The sequence below is a fragment of the Melozone crissalis genome, unplaced genomic scaffold (assembly GCF_028551555.1).
Source record: "Melozone crissalis strain CALT ecotype California unplaced genomic scaffold, PUWL_Pcris_2 ptg000016l_1, whole genome shotgun sequence".
Classification (NCBI taxonomy): domain Eukaryota; kingdom Metazoa; phylum Chordata; class Aves; order Passeriformes; family Passerellidae; genus Melozone; species Melozone crissalis.
In genome coordinates this window covers 36,517,169-36,540,224 of record NW_026535794.1, presented here as the reverse complement: position 1 = coordinate 36,540,224, position 23,056 = coordinate 36,517,169, and the positions used below count along the sequence as shown (strand labels likewise).

Sequence of the window (23,056 nt, the reverse complement as noted above, 5' to 3'; positions counted from 1 at the left end):
GCACCTGATACTTTCCATAAAAGAATCAGAATAAAAAATTGTAGTTATGTTTGGTCATTGTTATGTACAAGCTGTGCACATATTGCTTTATCAACAGGAATATGGAGATTTGGTAAAGTTATGAAGAATGTATGATGTAGGGCACAAAGCATTTTCATGGTAAGTGGAAAAAACATACTGCAGCTTCCTCTCAGTATATTCTGTCTATCCATATTTGGTACAGCCTTTGCAAAGTAATTTAAGGGCAAAAAATGTAAATACACTATTTTTAATAGGTTCAGATGACAGAGTTTTGTTTTACATATTAGTGCCATTATTCTGGAGTTGTTGTTCCAGACCTGTACAGTTATAAGTATTTTGCCTGTAATTGTATAGAAATTTCAAATGATGGCAGCTATGTTTGCAAGTGCCATACTTAGTATTTTTAAAGAGACACAGAAGGAAATAAAAAATATTTTAGAGGGCCCCCAGTGAATTCTCTCTGAAGTAAGTTTAAACGTTCAGCAAAAAAATCCCTATTTGCTCCACCATGGTGAAGACACACTAAAAAGTCTTTCAAAGCTTGCTGCAGTGACCTTTGTAAACAGCACAAGCTCCATCACACCTTAAAAGCAAGAATAAGTTTCTTCTGTTCTGTGGAGGATAGTAAGACCACCTCAGAAAAGAGCTGTACAGAAAATCCAGTGAATGAGGGTACTCTCCACAGCTATGAGAAGCTGCCAGTACTTGTCTCCTGGCCATTGAGATTCAGAATTTAAAATATATTCGTACTCTCAGAAGCTCTCACTCCACTCATGTTTGTGCTGAACTTTTTAGCTTCTACGCTGGCTTTTTTTCTAGCTCTGGATTCTGGTGTAGTTTTTTGAGTATCTAAAAACTACTTGGCAAGGCTCCCAAATTACTAACTAGCTGTCACTACCTGTCTCCTGCTCTTGTTCTTCCCTGTGTGTTCAGCTCTACTCAGCCTCCCGGAGCCTAGTTATTTAGCTGAGGTAGGCCGAGACATGGATTTAGGATTTAAATTGAAAGACATTTGCATTTCCAGCTGATGTAATGCTTACAGATGTTCAGTTGGACAGTATAACAGGCCAAAGTGCTGTAAATCTAACGGGCATCAAGCCATAAAATAAGTAATCCATTTTTTTCTTACTGGTCTTTTCAGGTTTGAATGCTGAAGGTTTGAATGCTGATAATTTAAATTAATATGTAGAGATCTGTACGTTTGACAAGATTAAATTAACTGGCTGATGTACTTTGTGAAGAAGTCCTTGGTAGCAAAATACCTTGCAGGACTGTCAAAATAATCCTCTCCCAGTTTTAACAGCTCTGTTTCAACAGTTACCACTCACAAACCAGCTACCATTCATGCTGCCATACTCTAGATGAGGGATGATTGGGTTACATAATCAGTTGTAATTACTTCTCACTCCAAAGTTTTGGTACTTGCTGAATTTCTGTAAGAAAAAAAATGCATATAATTTAGATAATGTAAATGGAAAAAGAACAGACTGGGAAAAAAAAACCAACCATAATTGCAATCCTGTAATTCCAGATGAGTCTTCAGCATTACAAATCACAGCTGAACGAAGTATCCAGACATCTAATTGGAAATTCAGTTCCTCCTAATAATATATTAGTCCCATTCAGCCTGTCCTCAGCACAGAAGAAGATCGGGTATCATTACTGATTACTTATGCAAGGTAGCCTGCTAACAGAAGAGGGATTAAAACATTCTCTTGATCCTGCACAGTGAAGTAATTCATTGGCACAAAAGTTGAATTCAGATACTGAGTTCATTGGATTTTCAGTTAAGGTGGTTATTTTGAAAGATAAAAAAATTGATAATGAAAAATAAAAAAAGGGGAAAAAGCTCTATAATTGCCCTGTGTGTTCCAGTGGATCCTTCATCATTCAGAAACTGGATATTCTTTGATTACCAAATGGCAGTGTATTGCCAAGGAAAAAAAGCATTTATCTTTCTCTTCTTTTCTGATAGTGCCAGATACAGTTTTCCTTCTAGGTCATTTCACGGTGAAACCCAAAAGGTTTTGATTTAAATGCAGCTCTATCACAAGGACACATTAGAGGACCAGTTAAAAGACAAAGTTCTGCCAAAACTGTATTTAAAGAGTCCCAGGCTACTCTTTGTTTTTATGAGTTGATACTACTATGGTATTTGTTGTAACACAAACAGAATTTCCATAGTCAACACGTATGCCCTAAAGAAATGATCCCCCAATTTAGAATTATTTATAAAGTTAAATAATTATTTAGAATTATTTATCTCTAGAAAATGAGTATGATTTTCATGTGGATAAAAAAATTGTCCTTATTAATAGCAGAAGTGAGTACAAAGTAAAGGAGTAAAACACAGATTGACAAACGGGGTTTTTTTCTTTTAAAAAACATATAAATATACATATTGTTAGGCAATTATGTATGTTTTTGACAGCAAGGATACAACTTCTGAGCTCCACAGTATAAGAGAGACATGGAGTGAGTCCTGTGGAGGGCTCCAAAGAAGATTGGGGGACTGGAGCACCTCACGAGAAAATTGAGGGAGCTGGAACTGTTTGGCCTTGAGAAGATTTGACAGACAAGGGATAGTGTCTAAAGGGAGGTGTGAAGAGGGTGGAGCCCCCAAGTCTTTTCTTGGTGGTGCCAAGAAGTAGAACAAAAGGCAATGGGCAGAAACTGATGCACAGGAAACTTTGCCTGAATATGAGGAAGAACTTCCTTACTGTGCGAGTGACCGTGCCTTGGAACAGACTGCCCAGAGGAGTTGGGGAGTCCCCTTTGCTGGAGATACTCAAACGCCATCAGGACACAGTCCTGAGTAATGTGCCCAGGCGGATCCTGCCCGAGCAAGGCGCTTGGGCCAGTGGTCTTCCAACCTCAGCCATTCTGTGAAGCTCTCAAATAGCAGAATGGCACTGTCTCTGTAAACTGCCAGCAAAAAACCGTTTTGACTCTTCAGTTAAGTTTAGATTTTGATCTAAATCATCACTTAAAACCACTGGGGTTCTGCAGCTTGTGACAACTGGTTATCCAACCTTCCCGTTTCCTTTTGCCTGTCCCTACAGCGCTCTCTCACGATGTCCTTTCTGTTCAAAGCAGGGTGCTCCGGCTGAACCCCCAAAGCCGCGGCTCTTCCCTCGGGCGAGCTGCAGCGGCGGGGCCGCGCTAACGCTGTTGTTTGTTTGCCAGGCGAGGCGGGCGAGGCGGCGCCGCCGGGGCCGGCCCAGGCCCAGCAGCACAGCCCGGCCAGCGCAGGTAGGCCCGGGCGGCGCCCGCCGGCAGCGCCGCTGTCCCGCCAGCGAGCGCCGCTGTTGTGCCGGCACAGAGCTCCGCTCTGCGCGTCCTGCCGAGCTCTGTGTCTGTGTCTGTGTCTGTGTGTGTCTGCGTGTCTGTGTGTCTGGTCTCTGTGTGTGTCTGTGAGAGAGAGTGTGTGTGTGTGTCTCTGTGTGTCTGTGTCTGTGTGTCTGTGTGTGTCTGTGTCTGTGTGTTTGTGTCTGTGTGTGTCTGTGTCTGTGTCTGTTTCTGTGTCTGTTTCTGTGTGTCTGGTCTCTGTGTGTGTCTGTGAGAGTGTGTGTGTCTCTGTGTGTGTGTGTGTGTGTGTGTCTGTGTGTGTGTCTGTGTCTGTGTGTGTGTGTGTGTCTGTGTCTGTGTGTCTCTGTGTGTCTGTGTCTCTGTGTCTGTGTCTGTGTCTCTGTGTGTCTCTGTGTGTCTGTGTCTCTGTGTGTCTGTGTCTCTGTGTCTGTGTCTGTGTCTCTGTGTGTCTGTCTGTGTCTGTGTGTGTGTGTGTGCGTCTGTTTCTGTGTCTTTGTGTCTGTATGTGTGTCTGTCTGTGTCTGTGTCTCTGTCTCTGTCTCTGTTTCTATGTGTCTGTGTCTGTGTCTGTGTGTGTCACTGTGTGTCTCTGCGCCTGTCTGTGTATGTGTGTGTCAGTGTCTCTGTCTGCCTGCATGTCTGCATGTATGTATGTATGTCTGCGTGTGTGGCTGTTTGTGTCTCTGTGTGTCCGTGTGTCTGTCTGTATGTCTCTGTGTGTCTGTGTCTCTTCACAGGCATCCACTGTGCGTCAGCATCTATCTGTGCTACAAACCTCTGTGCTCTTGCACTTTGTAACCCATTTCCCACTCTGTCATGGGGGCCAGTTCCACCATCATTGTCCCTTTTAGCTGCATTACTTGCCTCCTGTTATATTTGGGGCAGGGATTTTGGGCCGAACATCTGCTGTGGTGCACTTGACTAACAGGGAGCTTACCTGCCTTGGCTGAAATAAAAAGTACATTAATTTTTGTGATGAGGTGGTTTGAATAAATTTTGAAAGTGCTAGAAGCCTTTGTTCCAATTTCACTGCAGGAGAAAAAGGGAAACTAATTTATCTGAAAAGTTTTACAAAACTCATTCTTTTTGCAAATTTTAATACTTAACATCCTCACTATGGCAAATACAGACAGATGAGCAGGTCTGAATGGTTTTGAATTATATATAGTGCCATACTTCTGATCTTCTTGGTATCTTTTTCCTTGCTCTTCTTGTAACTATGAAAGCTATTCTTTTCCTCTGTAGGGACCAAACAGAATGAGCCATCAGTTTTGTATGTCTTTTTTGCATGTTCCTCTGATTTTTCATGTGTTTTAGCAGGGACCGCCAGTGTTCCTGGTTATATCCCCCATAACTTAACTCAAACTTACTAAGACCTGAGCTCACTTTCCTTTCATTGTAAGTCTTCTCCTCCTTGCCATCACCTTTTACTTTATTATACGACCTAATTTTTGATCACATTAAATTTAAATTATCATTCTCTGCAAGACATCAGAGGTCTCCATGATACCAACAGGTTGGTCCCTTTTTCCACTGCCTCATTTGTGTTTTCCAAATGGTTTTGAAGCAGAGCATTTCTCACCCTGGGGTCAGTCCCAGCATCATTAGCAACAGGCAAGTAGTGAGCCACTTAGAAGCCAGCCCATGGAGATAATGTTGCTCCTTTTTGCCTCAGAAATTAATGTATTTTTAGTGTGTGAAATCCTGTGCATCATTACTGTGAACTATTTATTCATTTCAGAATGCATATACATACATACATATATATATATATATGTATGTATGTATATATTTGAAACATCCTACACGGTAATGTATTTTGACTTCTGCATACGTCAGGGATCCTTCCATATTTGTTCTGTGTGCTTCATAAGCATGTATTTGATTTCCATATTTATGGGGTTTCTTCAGCCTGTTTTATATAGATTTTACGACATTCTGGTATATGCTTAGATGGTCAGAGATTAGATTTCTCCAATGTTTTTTAAGGAGCTATAATGTATTTATCTGATATTGACAGAACAAGGAGATGAAAATGAGAGTTTTGATTCAGTGGTGTTCTCAGGTTGCTGATTGAGCTGCTAAAGAAGGACAGGAGTTTAGGTATTAACTGTACTTTATTGCAATCTTTATGCATTTTGATTCTACATGAAGGGTAAGACTTCTTTTTTCTTTTTCCTCTTTTTTTCTTTTTTTTTTTGAGGAATAATACAAAATTAGAAACTCTGTCCCATTACCTTCTTGTCAAGAGAGAGCAGAATGTACCACACTGCACATTAAGAAAGATGTAAAATCAGTAAGACACAGAACAGTGAAGGTACAAATGGCATTTTTGTCATTGTCCTGAGATCCCAAAATCTGTGTGTTGGTACTACAGTGTTGTTTCCAAAGTTATGTGAGGGTTGTTAATGCCTCAGTGCACAGTGCATACATGAAACATCTGAAGGACTTCAGAAGCAACATGGTGACTCAGTTAAATGTTGTTGCAGCAGCTTCCTTAAGAGTTGGACTCAGTGATCTTTGTGGGTCCCTTCCAAGTTGGAATATTCTGTGATTCATTACATTTCTGTGTTGGGAAAATCATAGATGTCTTTTTTCTTTTTTCTTTTCTCTTTCTTTTTCCTTTTTTTTTTTTTTTTTTGACATTAGGGAAAAAACATATGATTGGTGTGACCTGTCTTTCAGCTTTCATATTTGCAGTGGCTCCTGGAAATTAGAAAATGACTCCTCTGGAAATTAGAAAATACTATCACAATCCAAGGTTCCTGCTTTATGAGTTGCAGCACACTGTAATTATTCATAAGTGCTGTTCTTTCTGTCTTAATTCTCAATTATATCCCCAGATAATCCATGTCACCCCACTGTTCACAGGGTTGTTAGATGCAGAATAAAAAATATAGTGTTTCCTAATAATAATTTCCCCAGATTTGCTTGTTCATGCAGAAGGATCAGGTGCATCCTAACCTTTCTTCTTACTTGGGTATCAAACATACAGATACAGTATTTTTATCACTTCTGGTTTACTGTATCTCTGTCTTAACTAGTTCTAGTTAAACTGGATCTAAACTAGATGCAGTTTAATTAGATCTTATATTGCTCTTATTTTTTATTTTCATTATATAATTTATGGCTATAAGAACCAAACTGTTCAAAGCTCTTGGTGTTATTTGAGCAAATTCCTTTTTAGGACACTTGTATTATTCTGTCCACAAAATCTTGTTTGGTTATGCAAGTAGTTGCATATTCTGTTCTCTGAACTGCGATCCATCTTTTGAAGTGTAGCTGTTTGCAGTGGCCATGAGGACACTTCTCTGTCTTTTCATTTTCTTACTATATTTTTGACATTTTTTTCCTTAGAGCTTTAAGACAGAATATAGAAAAAAAATCTTCATACATCATTTTTTCCATTATTTTACCAAGCTGTATTATTTCATCTGTGTGGGTTCCTCAAATATATTTAAAGCGTTCTTCTCTCAATATTATCTGTGAATTTTTATCACATAATCTGCTTATTTGCTGGTGAATTGTGTTAAGTCCAGGCCATACAGTGAAGTGTATGTGAAAAATATACATCGCTCATTGTTTAACTTTTTTTGTTTGTTTTTTTCATCTTCACCCTATAGGGAATATATCTTCTTATTACTAGGATGGTAAAGAGAGACTATTTAATCTGATATATACTTAATAAATATTTTTCTGTTGCACTTTACTCTGGCAACCAAATACAGGGGGTTTTTTACGTTTAGCATTTATATTGGCTTCTCTTGCTTAGCTGTGTGAATTGCTTTTATAAATGCTTTATTTGCTAAAATATGTGATTCCATCTGTTCTAAAACTATTTTTAAGTTTACCTACTTCAAAAGCACACTTCCATTTGCCACTATGAAATTAATAAAAAGTCTTTTTTCTTACATAAAGGCAACTACAAGGATAACAATGTTGCCAAGTGACATGATTTTATCCTAAAATTAGAAATTTTCTAAAAATTTCCTGCGACTGAATTATTTCTGCTGTTTGCCATGCAGTGTTTTTTCCTTTTTCATCTCCAGAATTATTTGCAGTGCACATGATTAATGCATATCCCATTTTTCTATAAAATGGGAAGGCAAAAGTTAAGTGAGATCTACAAGAGCCTCGGTCTCATGCACTTTTAAGGAAGCTCCTCAGATAGATGGTAGGGAGTAAGTGCCTGGAGGAGGACTGTGAAGAAACAGAAAAATCCAGTTGAATGAAGTTGGTGGGAAGTAAAAAACATGTAAAGACATAAGTTAGAATAAGAAGTTGCAGAAGAGGCAGTGTGGAGGGATCTGAAGAAGAGATGGAGGCAGACAGGAAGGTCCACAGAAACAGGGCATAGAATGTAGGAGGGTTATGGGGGAGGTGAGCAGAATAAAGCAGCAGAGAATGAAGGACAAGATGGGAAGCAATTAATATGAGTTTTCTTCTAGAAAATGTTCAGCATATTAAACCCAGATCCTTTTTTTGGGTTTTGTCATTTAAGGTCTGTTTATTCACATGTAATGTTTTTTTCCTTGCTAGTTCAGTCGCTTTGCGTTTAACAGTCTCCTTGCAAAAAGTATATTTCAAATAAATCTGTATTTATTCCCTTAAGAAAATGTGAATTATTTAATTGCAGAGGATCATACTTAATGCTATAGATGGTAACATGAAAGCACACTAAAAGCAGAAGAAAGGAAAAAGGGAAACATAAATCCTCTCATCAGAATAGCCATCAAACAAGAGATAGGGAGAATACTTGAGCATTAGCTTTCTGTGCTATTAAACTTTTTTCCAGAATGGAAAACTCTGCAGTTTCATGGAGTCATTCGAGCTTGACTTCATCATACACATGATAAAAATATTTCTTTAAACTAGCATCTGTCCTAAGGCAACATTTTTTGTAATGAATGTTGATGAAAACTGACTTACTGGAGTTTTTTTCCTCCTGGAACAAATGAAAACAAAATTTTTATTTAAATATTTGAAAACACTTTGTAAGCCTCAACTAGAAGAAAACTAGCCCTATCAGAGGCTGCCTGATTGCCTGATGCATACCCTGCCATGGTGAACCAGCCCAGGCTTCTCCCCAGCTGTCTTCACTATGATAGTGGACAATGCTGGATTCATTTCAAAAGCTCTATGAAATGACAAGAGGTAACTATTAAGTAGACTTCATCAAAGTGTCTGTTAGGTGGTGATGGCCTTAAAATTTGAAGCATGAGAGCTTATTTTTATTTCCAAACTTAACTTTTTTTCCTGCTTCAAGTCTCAATATTGTGATCTAGATCTTCAGTGTCCAACCCACTTTTGGAATCTGAAGTTCTTGTTAGCATTCTTTGCCAAGTTTTATAGTTGGAAAAAACTATTTCCATTGTAGTGTTGATGATACCAGATGTTTTTTATTATTATTGTTTTTATGAGGTGGTACTTTGATCATTTTGCCACACAGGGCATGAAGTTCCTCATGAGGTGATATTTATTTATATATATATGTATGTATGTGCATATATACACACACATCATTTAGCATATATATAGATACAGGCGTGTAATAGATAGTGTATGTTTGTGTATATATCTGTATATACACAAAGATTTTGTGTTCTTCTCTCATACAGAAATTAAGTTCCATGTGAGAGCAGTCCTTCAGTCTCTCAGTGCATGCTGACGCACTTCAACATTTCATTCTGTGTTGGGCTGTCTGTGACTCTCAGTCCATGTCAGTTGAGACAAGGAAGTATTTGTGGGGAAAAGGAAATGCCCATTGATTAAATGTTTTGGTTTTTTTGTACTTGCTTTACAGGCCAAAGTTCAAAAAACATCAGTTCATCTCCAAGCATAGAGAGCTTGTCTGGAGGACGTGAATTTACAGGATCTCCACCTTTGTCTGCCTCAAAAAAGGATTCCTTTTTCAGCACCATCTCCCGCTCGCGTTCCCAAAGTAAAACTATGAGCAGAAAAGAGTCGGTGGGTTCTTTTAATTTATGAACTATTTTTATATCACACTGCATTAACCTACTCGTTGAGACACTCATTTCTTCCATACATTGAGCACTTGCACTTGGAAATGTTTCCCTGAGCACGCATTAATGGCCAAAGCAGAAATAAGCTATTTCAACTTTTTGTGTTGAGTGACGTCTCCATTATGGCTTCCATCCCATAATGGCTTCCATCCCATTATCCTGCCTGAAACGAAACTGTGCAAGTGCCTGTTGCCTCTGAGAAAGACGAGAGAAGTCCTGTAAGATTTTTTGCTTTCTTAGACTTTTGCTGTAGTCCTGAAGTTAATAAACATTCAGTGGGAATCTTGAATGCTCAGCAGATCCAAACATGTCCATCTGTTGTCCCTGAAATTCCTTAATACATCAGAGATTTCCCAGTGTCTGTAGCATCTGTAGTCTGCAGTCACAGTTCTATTTCTTGTACAGCTCTGACCTTCCATTTGGTCACAAGAAGCTAGTATTTATACAGATTGTTCTCATCCAAGAAAATCAGCTCTTATCATGGGTATGTTCCAAAGAAATTCTCATCCCATCCAAGATATGTTAGGAGCACTACTTTGATAAACTAGGTGTGCCATGGAACATGAGGATTTTTGTTTATTCTCTATACACATTTTCCTTTTTCACTCTGTTGACTATAAAAGAGTCACATAGTAGATGTAATAAGTTATATATTTTGTAAGGTGAAGGCACAGTGGTTTTCTCCATTCTTTCTTCAGAAATGTAGGCTCATATAAATGCCTATTGATTCCAATATGTAGGAACTGTAATAGCCAGATTTCTGTTACAGCATTCTTCAGGTGTTCAGACCTAATATTGCACAGAAATTTCATCTGAACTTCTCAGTGCTTTTTTACTCTAAACAGCAGAATCTTTATTAATAGTCACATCATGTTTTCAGTTTGATATTCAAAACGTTCTAATGAAATGCACAACTTTGTGCAACTTTGTTCAGTTTTTGTTCACTGAATGAGAGTGTTTAATTCTTATTCCAAATGTTTTACTGTTGTCTAAAGAAAAGCTGTGTTTTGTGGTTAGTCAACACGAAGCTATAATTTTGGTTTGTGACCATTTAAAACATGTTGAATTTAATTTAAAGCTAAAACAACAATTTAATTTCTTTCTGCTTGTCCTCATGAGTTGAAGAAAAATAAATACAGCAGTATTGAACTTTTCTTTTTATGTGGCTTAACAATATCTAAATACAGCTTTCATTTTCAACTTTTATCCAGACCAGAACTTGGGGGTTTTGCACCAGTAGAGTTGAAGAATAATTCCTCCTTAGTCCTCTAATAGGAGACAGGAGAATTTACCATTATATATTCATACTCAATTAAAATCTATTTATTAGTAACATGTTTTTTTCAGGTAAATAATATCCCAAATTTGGGGTATTATATAATTCTTTAAACAGTGGTACGTAATTTCTGTTTTAGCATTTTATGATTAAACAGCTAGAAAAGGTTTCAGGTTATCAAAATCCATTCCCTTGGATTCAGTTTTTGACTCACCCTTAATATAGGCAAACAGAATTTGGCAGATCCAAGAGGAAAAGGTTTGTTTAAATATATTTTCTGTTGCACAAGAGAATGTTGGGTTTTATTTTCCTTTAAATTTCATGGTACTTCATTTTCCACATAGAGTAGAAGACCCCAAAGAGTGTTTCCTGAGGTCCCAAAGTAGTTGCATCAGTAGTCTTGAGTTGAACAATTGCTTCATTTACAGCTGTTTTCGGGAAGCAGAAGGCTTGAAAATATAATGGATCCACATTATTTTATTTATCAAACTGAACTGATTTACATTTTTAATCTTATAATTATACAGATTATGTCGTTAAGTATTAGGGAAATTACCTTTGTTGGAGTGTTGCCATGCATCAATCTCTTTATAAAAAGATGGTTTTTAAAACATTGGTTCTTGGTGTGGCAGATGAAAGATAATCCATTTTGTTGTCATCCTTGTATCTCTAATGCAAGCTTTTTCCAAGCAAAGTGGAAGTTGAATGCATACATAAAAATATATCCTTTAAGATGCAGTTAAAATAAGTGATTCTGACAGACCATAGCGCATTACTGTAATGGTGTCATGGGATGGACAGAAATGTCCTTGTCACAGATTGCACCTGGAGTGCTGTGTCCAGCACTGGGCTCCCCAGCACAAGAGAGATGTGAGCATACTGGGGGAGGTCCAGCAAAGGGCCACAAAGGTGGTGAAGGGGCTGGAGCATCTCTCCTATGAGAAAAGGCTGGTAGAGCTGGGACTGATGCGCCTAGAAAAGAGAAGGCTCAGAGGGGATCTCTGCAGTGTGTATCAGTATCTGGAGGGAGGGTATGAAGAGAACAGAGCCAGGCTCTTTTCTGTGGTGCCCAGCAACAGGACCAGAGGCAATGGGCACCAGCTGCAACACAAGGGGCTCTGTCTGATCATCAAGGAAACTTTTTTTCTTTCTCTTGAGAGCAGCTGAGCACTGCCATAGTTGCCCAGGCAGATTGTGGATTCTCCATGCTTGGAGATATTCAGAAGCCATCTGGACACTAATCCTAGGCAGCCAGCTAGGCTCGGTGGCCCTTCTTGAGCGTGGGCTTAGGCAAGATGAGCTTCTGAGATCCCCTTCAACCTCAGCCGTTCTGGGATTCTGTGAGAGCATAAACACTCACAGAGGAATGTGACATGTCTAAATTCTTTCTTTCCTAAAGCCAGTCCAACAAATTGAGCTTTATCTGTGAGAGTTGCAATCAAAATTGATACTTAACTTGTTTAATTGCCTCCAGGACTAAAATGTGTCCATTTCTCATACTAAGGCCTTCTAAAAGTTAGTAACATGTGGGTTGTATTTATTCTTCTACGTATTTATCTCCCCTCAGATGCAAAGATCAGTGGAGTGATTTATTTCTGTTACCAGAAACAGATGTCCCCTGTTTGAAATGAAATGAATCTACAGCCTCAGGGGTGAATGCACAATATCAGTTCATGTTTTGGCAGCCCATGGCATTCTGATGTTTTTGACATTACTGTTGAGTGGCACAAAGCTGTATGTTAATGTGAGGTCCACCAAAAGGGTTTGGAAGCCTGTGTTGTGCCCAGCATTGAGAGGTTCCCTGCTCGTTTGTATCCTTTGTGGCTTTCTGACAGGAATAATTTAAGCAGCACTTTCTGGAGCTGTCTTCCTGTAAACAAATACAGGAATTTTTAATCGGTAATGCACTCTAGTGCCACTATCTTCTGAATGGCTCAGTCTTGCTGGAATAAAATCCTACAAAATTCCCTCTCCCAGCCTGCCTACTGCCCTCTACTTTTCGGTGGAGTTGTGAAAAAGGGTGAATTTGTGGTCCATTTATTTCTCATTATGTTTCATTTATGACTGATAAATCATTAAAGAAAGTCTACCCCTCTTTTTAGCAAATAGCAAAGCTGCTTAGACATTGATTCTGGCAAATATGGTTGGCTAATTCCAGTTTCTGGCAGAATATTCTGTAAATTGCTTTCAGACATAGAGATGTGCCAGAGAGGAAACTTCTGAGTCAAACAATATGAACATTTTTAAAACTTTCTTTAAAAAGAAAAAAAAAATTAGGAAAATGTGGATTTGACTGAAAATAAAGTTTTGATTTGGAAAAACTTTGTGTTTTAATAAGTAAATTTCTACATAAAAGGTTTCAACTTAAGAAAAATCAAATTACCCATTTGGAAAATACATTAGTTAAAAAGTTCCCAAGAAGAAAACATTTCTAAGGAAAATCTGGAGCAGTTTATTTTCTTTCCTAAAATAATTTGCAAACATGGTCAGTCAGAATCCTCAGTTCTTCACAATAATATCCTGAACAGAAGTGTCATGCATTATGCTGGTTCTGATTGCACAGACTTTTTAATTAAATCAAATTTGACAACATATGCTATTGTCCCCACAAGCATGTATAAACAACTGTTACTGTCTGTGATTTATGTAGCTAGTCTGACTGATTTGAAGTTAGTTATGAGTACCCCTACAGGTTAGAAAATTAATGTATGCCATTATTTTCAATTAAATAGGCATCTGCTGAAGTGATTTAAGAACCTGAGTTTTAGCATACAAGTAGAGGTGGTGTATGAAAACCAACAAGATAATAAGATAAATACTAGAAAACCACACAAAGAAAACCATGCATGCAAAAATTCCTTTGAAGGAGAGCGTGCCTTTTGTGCATGGTACACATCTTAGAGATGGTTTTTATTACCATATATCTTTTCCCTGGCTGTTACTTTTTAAATTTTTTTAGAATGTTTTAAGCAAAATACTTGTCAGTTCAGACTTACCAATGCCAAACATTTATTTGGAAGTACAAATGCTATGATGAAATGTCCTTTTTTTGTTAAGCATCGTAAAATGTGCCCAGAATAAGTTAGTCTGTGTACATCAGCCAATTCTTGATCAGTATATTGGATTTGTTAGGCCTGAGGTTAAAGACATGTTGATTATTCTCAATGCCATTAAGTTTAAAATACTTTAGTGCCTTAATGTTTAACTGTAGTTTATACTGCAGGACATATGTCTTCCTTATTCTGATGTGACAGGCCAATTCTGACAGAAAATAAAAAGGCAATTTATTTAATATTCCAGTGCCTGTCTAATTTTAGAGTTAGAAGAAAAGAATATTAAATTTCAGATGCTGACAGGTCACATGAACAGAGTTCACAGAAAAACCTCTGAGATATTTTGGAACTATGGTTCTTTTCTTGGTTGCCTTCCTCTGGCTTACATGACATCCAGTAACTTAAATGAAGGAGCTGGAAACAGTAGAAGAAAAAATAAATTACCGTTTATAGTTTCTATTAGAAATACTTGCAAGTTTCTTATAATTTGCTAAAGCAACAGCTGTATGCATGAGTGGCAGCTTTGAATCCTAGAGCTCCTTATCTTTTTTGGAGTGATTCATTTCAGGGAAAAGAAACTGTACTGTGATAAAAACAGGAAGTTAATTGCTTAGGAAAAAAAAAAAGATTAATAAAAAACCCAAGAGGCTCTGCAGTGCTTTTTCTGTCATATTACGAGCAATAAACATGTATAGAGAACAGACCTGTGGGGCCATTTGGAATATTTTTGAAATGTCAGTGTAAACTTATCTTTCTCTGGTACAAAAGATTCAGATACATGCAGGTGAATATTTTCCAGTAACTTCTGCACAGAAGCAGAATGAAACCACTTCAAAAAAAGGCAGTAAGAACATTAAAAATTATTGGGCAGCACTTTGAAACTGTCAGAAAGAATTTAAAAATTACAAAAATCATGAATGGATGAGACCATAATCAATGTTTGCAAAAGGATCAAAGTGACTGAGGACACAAGTGTGACACTTCACAGCAGTCATGCTACCAGCAGAGGTACAGGACTTGCTCTGTCCATCCTCTTTCCATACATTAATCATGAAGTTCATGTTTCGACATCCCAGTGGAAAAGAAAACATATCAGAGGGTCTGTGTTGGTAGCTTGAGCTGCCCCATTTTCCTTTTCAGAGGGAATTTCATCTCTTCATCCTGCTCTTTTAAGATAGCAGCATGAAATTACTGTCCATTTCTGTGCAGAGCTGAGAGACCTGCACTGAACTCTGAACAAAAACATGGATGTGGATGAGATACATGCCTCTAAACCAAGCTGTTGTTTTATTTGGGAGTTTTTTGGGTGGAAAAGGTTTCTGTGTTTGGAAGATTTTTTTCCCCACTGGAATAGGTTGTGGCTATGCATTTAATATCTTGATTCTTATTTTTGTCTGTGTTTTGTTAAATCAAACAACTCCCTATGAAAACAACAAGACTTGTACTTATGTTATTTTAACAATGTGGTATAAATGGTGTATATTTATAGCCCCTACATAATCACTATACTTACGTTTTACCTTCATTAAACTCTGAAAAATTAGAGATTCTAAAACCCTTAAATAAATAATCATCCTGTGGTCTACATCCTGTGGTCATGTTAGGAATCATAGCAAAGATCAAATACATCCAGCCTAACCAGAGGATGATTTAGTGAAACTATTTTTGCAACTCATGCTTAAAAAGAATTTAAATGAGTATGAGTTTAACAAAGGATGGGCTTTGGGGAGACTGTTGAACGAGTGTATTGAAAAGCTTATTCAGGCAGCAAAATCAAGAAGCATAATTATGTAAGTACATCACACCTTATCAACTCTTTCAGTAAGGTTCAAGTAAATATGTTAGTGTTTCCCTCTCTTATTTCTCTTACATTTGCCACAGTGGACTTATGCAGTCTTAAAAGGCAGCAATGTGTTGTGTAACATATGGACAGAAAGTCCCTCAGATGTCATAGTGAAACGTAAGGGAAGATATGGGATTCTCATTGGCCTATGTGTTTATTTATAACTATTTCCAAAATGCTTACAGCCATACCATCTAAATTAATGTATCCTTTGTATTATTTATGAAGGAATTTTCCAATATTCTTAAGTCAACAATCTCAACAGCAGAACTGAGAGAAGCCTTTTATCAGCATTTCTGTTCAAAGGGATAATTTCTAGTACCCTGCAGCTCTTTCTCTTCTTATCTATTCCCTTACCAAGTGGAATACCACCTATTCATACATACTGAGCTGTTCAGTGCCTACCCATCCACAACGAGTTATGCCCAGCTTTTTGCGTTTCCATGGATCTTGCCGATTTTTATGGGTTTCATTTTTAAACTGTCTCTTGGCAGTCCCAGAGTGCAGTGCCAGCAGGTGGACTTGTCTCCCATGTGAGACAGCAGGTAGATAAGTCTCCCATGTGTTGAGTCTGCTTACAGAAGAAATTTCTTTCCATCCCTGCTTTTTTTGTCTCCAGGCAGGAGCTTTCTCCATTAGTTGTATTTATCCTTCCCCATCTTCCTGCTAAGGAAAAATTGTCTGACCACTGAAGCAGAATATTTTTAAGAGGAAAATGTTCCCAGGTTAGATTAAAACAATCCTTCTCATGCTCCAGTAGTACAGTTGCTGGTTTCTAGCTCTGAACAGTGAGGCTGGTGCACCTGGAACCTGTTCCAATAATAGGTTCAACAGTGGGAGCTGCTTTGGAAAATTCCCAAGCCCATGGTCCTCTGCCACTAACATCTCCAGGCAAGGTGGGATATGGAAACTGAGCTGGCAAATTGACTTTGAACTGTTTAAGATGGAAATTCAACAGCAGGACCTGGTGATTAGAAGCTGTTAGCCAGAGTTTCAGTTATTTTTCGGACTTTAATTGAAATTAAATATATCTGTCAGGTTGTAGGGAGATTCTCTGAGGCACCCCCTTTCATTTTCTTCCAAGCTTCTATATATTTTTAGCTTTTTTTTAAGAGCCAGTAAATAAATAAATTGATAATCATACATCAGTACAATAAAATAGCTATTTTGCCTCAAGTTCACCAATCTTAGTAGACTTTATAAATAAATATGGATGGTAAATAAGTACTGTTTATTTGTAAAGAATAATGAATGAACATGTAAACTCCTAAAACTAGGGGGCAAGGAAGAGGATCGTTATTCCACTTTGGAAGAAGAGAAATAATTGACCACAAATTCTTGTTTCTTAAATTTCAAGAAAGCTACAGATACATAATGCAGTAAAATAATTTTTCTTTCATGTTGAAAGTGTGGGTCTCCTCAACAAATGCTAACTCTAGAATGCTAGAAATTTGGATATTGGAAGCAACTTCCTGGGTTATTGGTTATACAGAATCCAAGTTGCAGCTCCTTTCAGTTTTGTTGGGGCTTGATCTCTGTTTTGAGGGGGAATGTTAAGTACAGAAATTCTTATTCTTTTATTCCTTTATTATAATTTCTTGGTTCTGTTTATGTGTGCATAGCTTGTAGAAGCGTCATGAGATGCCATCCCTTACTGTGTTGTTATAAAGAGCACACACAGGAAGTAAGGATTGTTTAATGCCCAGAAATATGTGCCTTTGCAGGTGAATGGCTGCTAGCATTTTAATTTATTGCCAAATTTGTCTTGGTCTCAATCTACTTGAACATTTTTATCTGTACTGTAAAATTCCTTTCTCACCTTTGATGCATGTTTTCAATCTGATCCCTCTGAACCAAATAATTTGTTGTTGTTGTTGTGCTGGTACATATCCTGATTTAGCTTGGCTCCTTGGAGGTACAGTGGATATTTTGTTGAGCTTTCCTTCATTTTTTTGTTTTATTTTCTTATTTTTTCTCAGTCGTATTCCCCCCAGCCCTTTCAGAGGGTTGCCACAAATATACGTTCACAAAAGATTTGGCAGTGGCAGTTCTGTTTCCATTTCTTCTGAATTTAGTCCTTTGAGCAGAAGAGGTTGCATTGTACCCTGAAATGTTTTAACTTTGATAGCACTAAGTTTGGAACCTGGACTTCTAGGATTACTGTTTGTCTAATTCATTTGTGCTTATTCAGTGTCCTCTGATACATTTTGAGATATGCAATGCTACCAGAAAGCAAAACTGGAAAGCAACAGGTCAAAATAATAAGTCAGAGGAGAAAAGAGTTTAAAAATGTTTCTCTAATCTGACAGAGAACCTGTTTGTGCTTTAAGAGTTCAGATCTAATAGATATGTAACTATCAGAAAGTATAAAGTCTAAGCAACTGTGCTTACTAGCACTACACAACACTAGTGAATTAAGAGAAATTTTGAAGAATATATAAGAAAAAAGGGAAGAAAGACATTCCTGCTTAAGCTATCTTGTACCACATTAGAATAGCTGTTTGAGTTAAAATGGTGCAAAAAAAAGCATAAGCAGGAGTTAAAGGTATAAAATAAAAACAGGGTTCATGTTTGCTGTGCCTACAGTCTAAAGGAACAAAACACAAGCTTGTAGGACTTTGCTGAAAGTACTGTGCTTAAAATGTTTAACATTTATGAAAGTATGTTAAAAATAATAAAAAACTAGGCAGTTGTGAAGATGTGAAGAACACAAAACATGACTTATTTGGAAATATATTAAGTATGGGGTTATTTCAGTTACCACATAGATAAATACTCTCAGATAATGGTTCAGCACAGGAAACCAATACAAAACCTCTACTTCTGCAGGAATTAGTATATGAAGGCAGTATCTGAACTTCTTTATGTCCTTACTGGGAAATATATTAGTATTCACAAAATTTCATTTTGTGCAAAGATTTCACAGGTGCCAAAATTTTCAATGTAAAATTAACAATATACATTTCACCCCTGACCCTAATGTGCTTGGTGCACTTTGATCTAATAATTTCATAGCCCCTTTCACACAGAAGAAACTTCCTCTAAACATCTGAAAAATAAATGCTTTATGAAAACTCTCTCAAAAATTCTGCCTTTTCGTCAACAAGAGTTTGGCTCCATGCTGAAGCCATGTCTAGAAGACTGACTAATATAGCCATATTGTTTCCATGTCCTCCCCATATGTGTGTCTCCAGCCATCTGTTGTCTCTTGGCTCATACCACGAAGTCCTTCAGAGAAGCGGGATTTGTCTTTATGTTTGTACAGCACCCAGCCGAGCAAGGCCTTGGGACTCTGAGTGATACAGCTAAATAACAAGTTAAATTCGTAAATAAAATAAATTAAAAGCTTGGGTTAAGTTCCACTGTATGCAATTCAGTGCTCAGAAACAGGGGTTTCTGGTTTAAATATCACCATATGCTGTACACTATTCTGTGGCTGGCACAGAATATAAAAAAATTATGGGGGTGTCAACCAACATTCAACTGTCAGAGATTCAAGATTATAAGGTTAAATCTTGTATTTAATTCTTGGATTAGAAAGTGAAATAAATGAAACTCCTTCCACAAAATGGAAGGAGTAACCACTGCTTTTGACTTCAGGGGAATTTGCTTAAAATTAAATGAGAAAGCAATTTATGCCTTGCATCTGAGTCTTGTTTGACTTGTAAACTGCTACTGACATCTAAAAAGAACACTCTTTGTATAATTTATGAATAAGAATTTAAGTACTGGTAAGACTCTTAGTGAGTTCCTGGCTTCAGGATTTCCATATATCAATCTCGTATTTCCCATTATTTTCCTCTAAATGTTTTGAAACCTCATCAAAATAATTTTCTAATTTGCCCTGCCAAGAGCTTTGGGATGTTTCCTGAGTGCTCTTACTATGAATACTGAAAAAACTGAAATTGTGACTGAGCAATTTAATATAAGAAAAGTAGCTATTAACTACTACAGGAAAAAACAAACAAGCAAACAAAAAAACCCCATACCACCTCAAGCTCAGGACATCGCTGCTGTGCAAATCTGTATAGTCTGGAACAGTATTCTGGGCAGTACTGTTCCATGTTTATGTCATGTTCTCCACATTTCATCCAACCCATCATTGACCAGCATCAGAACAGACCCCAGGAAGAATGAGCTTTTCTGCCACCTCAGTTTTGTCACTGGTTTGGGGGTTTTTTTATGTTTTAAATTTCAGCATTAGTGCTTACATACCTTAAATACCTTTAAATACTCTTTTCTTTGAAGATAGTTTCTTTTCCACAGCACTTAGCACTTGATGGTGCTGCCAAGTTAATTCTTATTTAGGATTCAAATTTAAGATGAATGGAATTCTGCCATTCTGAGCATTCATGAATGAAATGCTTGGACATACATTGTTATAAGCTTTGACAACAGAGTTTGCTTTTCCTTGACTTTTCTACTTGGGTTAAACAGACAAAAGTACAATATTTCTTATCTCCTGAATAGCAAGACTGAAAACTAAAAGGTATTGTGAAAGAAAGGCATTACCTTCCTGATTTTCCATGTTTGTTTTCCCTGTTTTCCATAATTCTGTAATAAGCTACATGCCATATATTCAGGAGAAAATTTGTTTAAACTGATAAAAGCAATTTTAAGAAAGAGTGGCTTCCTTCCAAAACTGTATGTCATCAGACCTTGTAAAGGATACCAAGTTCCAGTGCCCATACCCAGGTCTGCAAACCTTATTGCAGCATGTAAAGCCATGAGCTGTAAAGGGAAAGGATTACAATGCCAAAAGTGTAAAAGTTTCTGTTCTTGACTATACTGACTACTTTCCTTTTTTTTTCCTGATGCAGTAAAATTTGATGGAAAATGGGGCATGGGGAAACATTGCTGATCTCATTATGAGCTCAGGAGAAAAGGAACGATATAAAAATTTATTTCCATATCTCTCTTTGTAAAGGTGAGAAGATAGATGAAAGGAAGGGTAGTAAAAACAGAAGAACAAGCTTTGGACAAATGGGGAGTGCCAGAACTGTATAGACTGGAGGGGAAATAGCAAAGAAATGTCAAAAAATTAATCATAAAGGAATTAGTTCTCATGGCAAAAGAAAAAAAAGGAAATGTAACAATATAAGCAAAGTTCTATATGTGAGTAAGAAGAAAGACAAATATGAGAAACATAAATGTAAGTCAAGTTTTTTGCAGATTCAGTCTTGCAAAACTAGGAAAATAATGAGAGATGTAAATATGAAGGCACTCTAATAGAATCTTGATTTTACTGGATACATAAATTCTGGCCTGCTTAATATTGTTAGTGAAATGTAAATCAGTGTAGTATCACAAATAAATTACTTCCTTTTCATTCTCCTGTTAAACTCCAGATGTTAATGGTTATCTGTGAGGCTCTACATCATCTGCAGGGTTGAAGATGTGTCGCAGTTTTTTGAGAACCCTGGAGCTGAATTTTCAGAAAGTATTAAGTTGTTTTTCTGCAAGATTGCATACGTCAATTTGCAGATCTTGGTCTCCTGTGTCTGATGCAGTGATTCCTTAGTTTGATTTGCTGCTTGATTTGCTTCTCTTCCTCATAATGCAGCTCCCAATATTAGAAAATATTGAGCTTTATAGAACATGTTGTTTGGTAAATTGACACTAATTTTGTATTTTGGTAATGAGTTGGAATCATTCATGTGTTTCTGGTGCTGTGTGTGTCAGACCAGCTGAAGGGGCAGTTTCAGCTAAAAGGTTGGTCCAGACCATACTGGACTTCTCCTGACTTTGGTTTGGACTGTTTGAAGAATTTATAAGTCTCTGTTCATTCATAAGAGAGGTCAAATCAGCACTGCTATATGTACACAAAATAAAAATGTTATCCAGGCTGCTCATTTTGCTAGCACAATGAAAAGCTGCACTTAGAGGAAAGTGCAGTGTATATGAGAGCATCTGCACTATGCTGGCCATAAATCAGTTGTTTCATCTAGTACTGCTAAAGAATTTGACATTAGAATACTGAAAAAGGTCATTTTTCCTGAGGGGATTTATGATTTAGCTGCTTACCTGTACAGAGCAATCTTTGAAAGGCACTGTGAAAAGATTAGTCTTAGAAATGTTGTATAGAAGAGACTTCTGCTTAAGCTGCTACTTGGTGGAATAAGACAATCACTGGCATTGGGTCAGGTCAGTGACTTTGAATAGAAACTCTCCTCTGTAACCTCTTCCAGTGCTGCGCTGCTCCTCTAATGAAGAATACTTTCCTAATGACCAATTTGAACCTTCCAAGGGGCAGTTTTGGGCCATAGTGCCTTCTGTATCATCTGTGAGGAGTTTGATTCCATCATCTTTGTCACTTCACGTAGTTACAGGCTCCCAGCAGATCCCCCTTGAGCTCCTCTTCACCAAGATCAACAAGCACTGTTTCTTCAGCCTCTTCTCCAGACCTGAAGCCCTCCCAGAAGCCCTGCACTGAGTCCTCTCCATTTTCTCAATGTCTTTGAACTGCAGGCCCAACGTGTTATTAAAGGCAAGGGCTCACAAGCACTGAGTAGAAAGGGGTGTAATGACTTTCCTGGATCTGCTGACCACATTGCTCATAATGTAGCTCAGTGCAGCTGTCTACATTATTCATGATAAGAGAACTTATCTCTTAGTGGCTCAACAGCCACTGTAGCCTCCATATCCTTTTCAGAAGATCTAAAACAAAAAGTTCCTTCCCTGTCTGCAATGATGCATTGGGATTTTTCTTCTCGGGTGCAGAATTTGCGCTTACAGAAATTTCTTAAACAGAAACCTCAAAAAGACTTCTCTTGCCTAGGCTTCCTGTGTCTCAAGGTGTTTGTGAGTTGAAGTTCCACCAGTCAGAACAGCAGCCACACCTCCCAGTTTTGTATCATCTGAAAATCTACTGAGTGTACATTCTGTCTCCTTATCTGGGCTATTGATGAAGATACTTCATACCAGTCCATTTGTTACTGTGCTCATTTCCAGACATAACTGGACATCAAGCTATTGTCTCTGTTCTTTAAGCTTGGGATTCTGAACAATCCAGCCGACCTACTGTCCTTTCAATAAATCCACACTTCATCATGTTATAAGTGACGATGCTTTTGGAAATGTGTCAGAAGCCTAATTACAGTAAAACTCCATTGCATTCACTTCCCTCCCTTCATCTGCATGCCCAGTCATTTTGTCATAGTGGGCAACCAGATTGGTCAAGCATGATTTGCTCTTGGTAAATCCTTTTTGACTTTTCTTGATTATTGTCTTGTCCTTTACATGTTGGATATTGATTCCAAGAGGACATGCTCCACAATTTTTCCAAGGACTAAGGTGAGGCCAACCATTGTATAGTTCCTTACATACCCCACCTGACTCTTGTTTAGTATGTATGTAAAATTAGCCTTTCTAGGTTAACATCAAGGATGTTCTGTAATAACAGTGATTTTTCACAGGTGGTAGCCAGTGGTGTTGCAATCACCCTGTCAGTTTTTTCAGCACCCATAAGTGTATCCCATGTGGTCCCACGTGTTTGAACACACACTGCTACTTCAGGTATTCACCAGCTTAT

The 23,056-nt window shown here is 37.7% G+C and overlaps 1 protein-coding gene across 7 annotated transcripts in view; it reads left to right on the top strand.

The window, feature by feature from the left end:
- The window catches only part of TBC1D5 (TBC1 domain family member 5), a 313,714-nt gene that overhangs the window by 265,729 nt on the left and 24,929 nt on the right, over positions 1-23,056 (top strand). For 4 of the 7 annotated variants that reach the window (XM_054273239.1, XM_054273240.1, XM_054273242.1 and 1 more), the window contains 3 exons: positions 3,208-3,273; positions 9,134-9,297; positions 22,786-22,818. In XM_054273239.1, coding sequence (XP_054129214.1) covers positions 3,208-3,273; positions 9,134-9,297; positions 22,786-22,818 — 263 coding nt within the window. The remainder of the gene's footprint in view (positions 1-3,207; positions 3,274-9,133; positions 9,298-22,785; positions 22,819-23,056) is intronic. The other 3 variants (XM_054273244.1, XM_054273243.1, XM_054273245.1) reach the window with 3 other exon arrangements.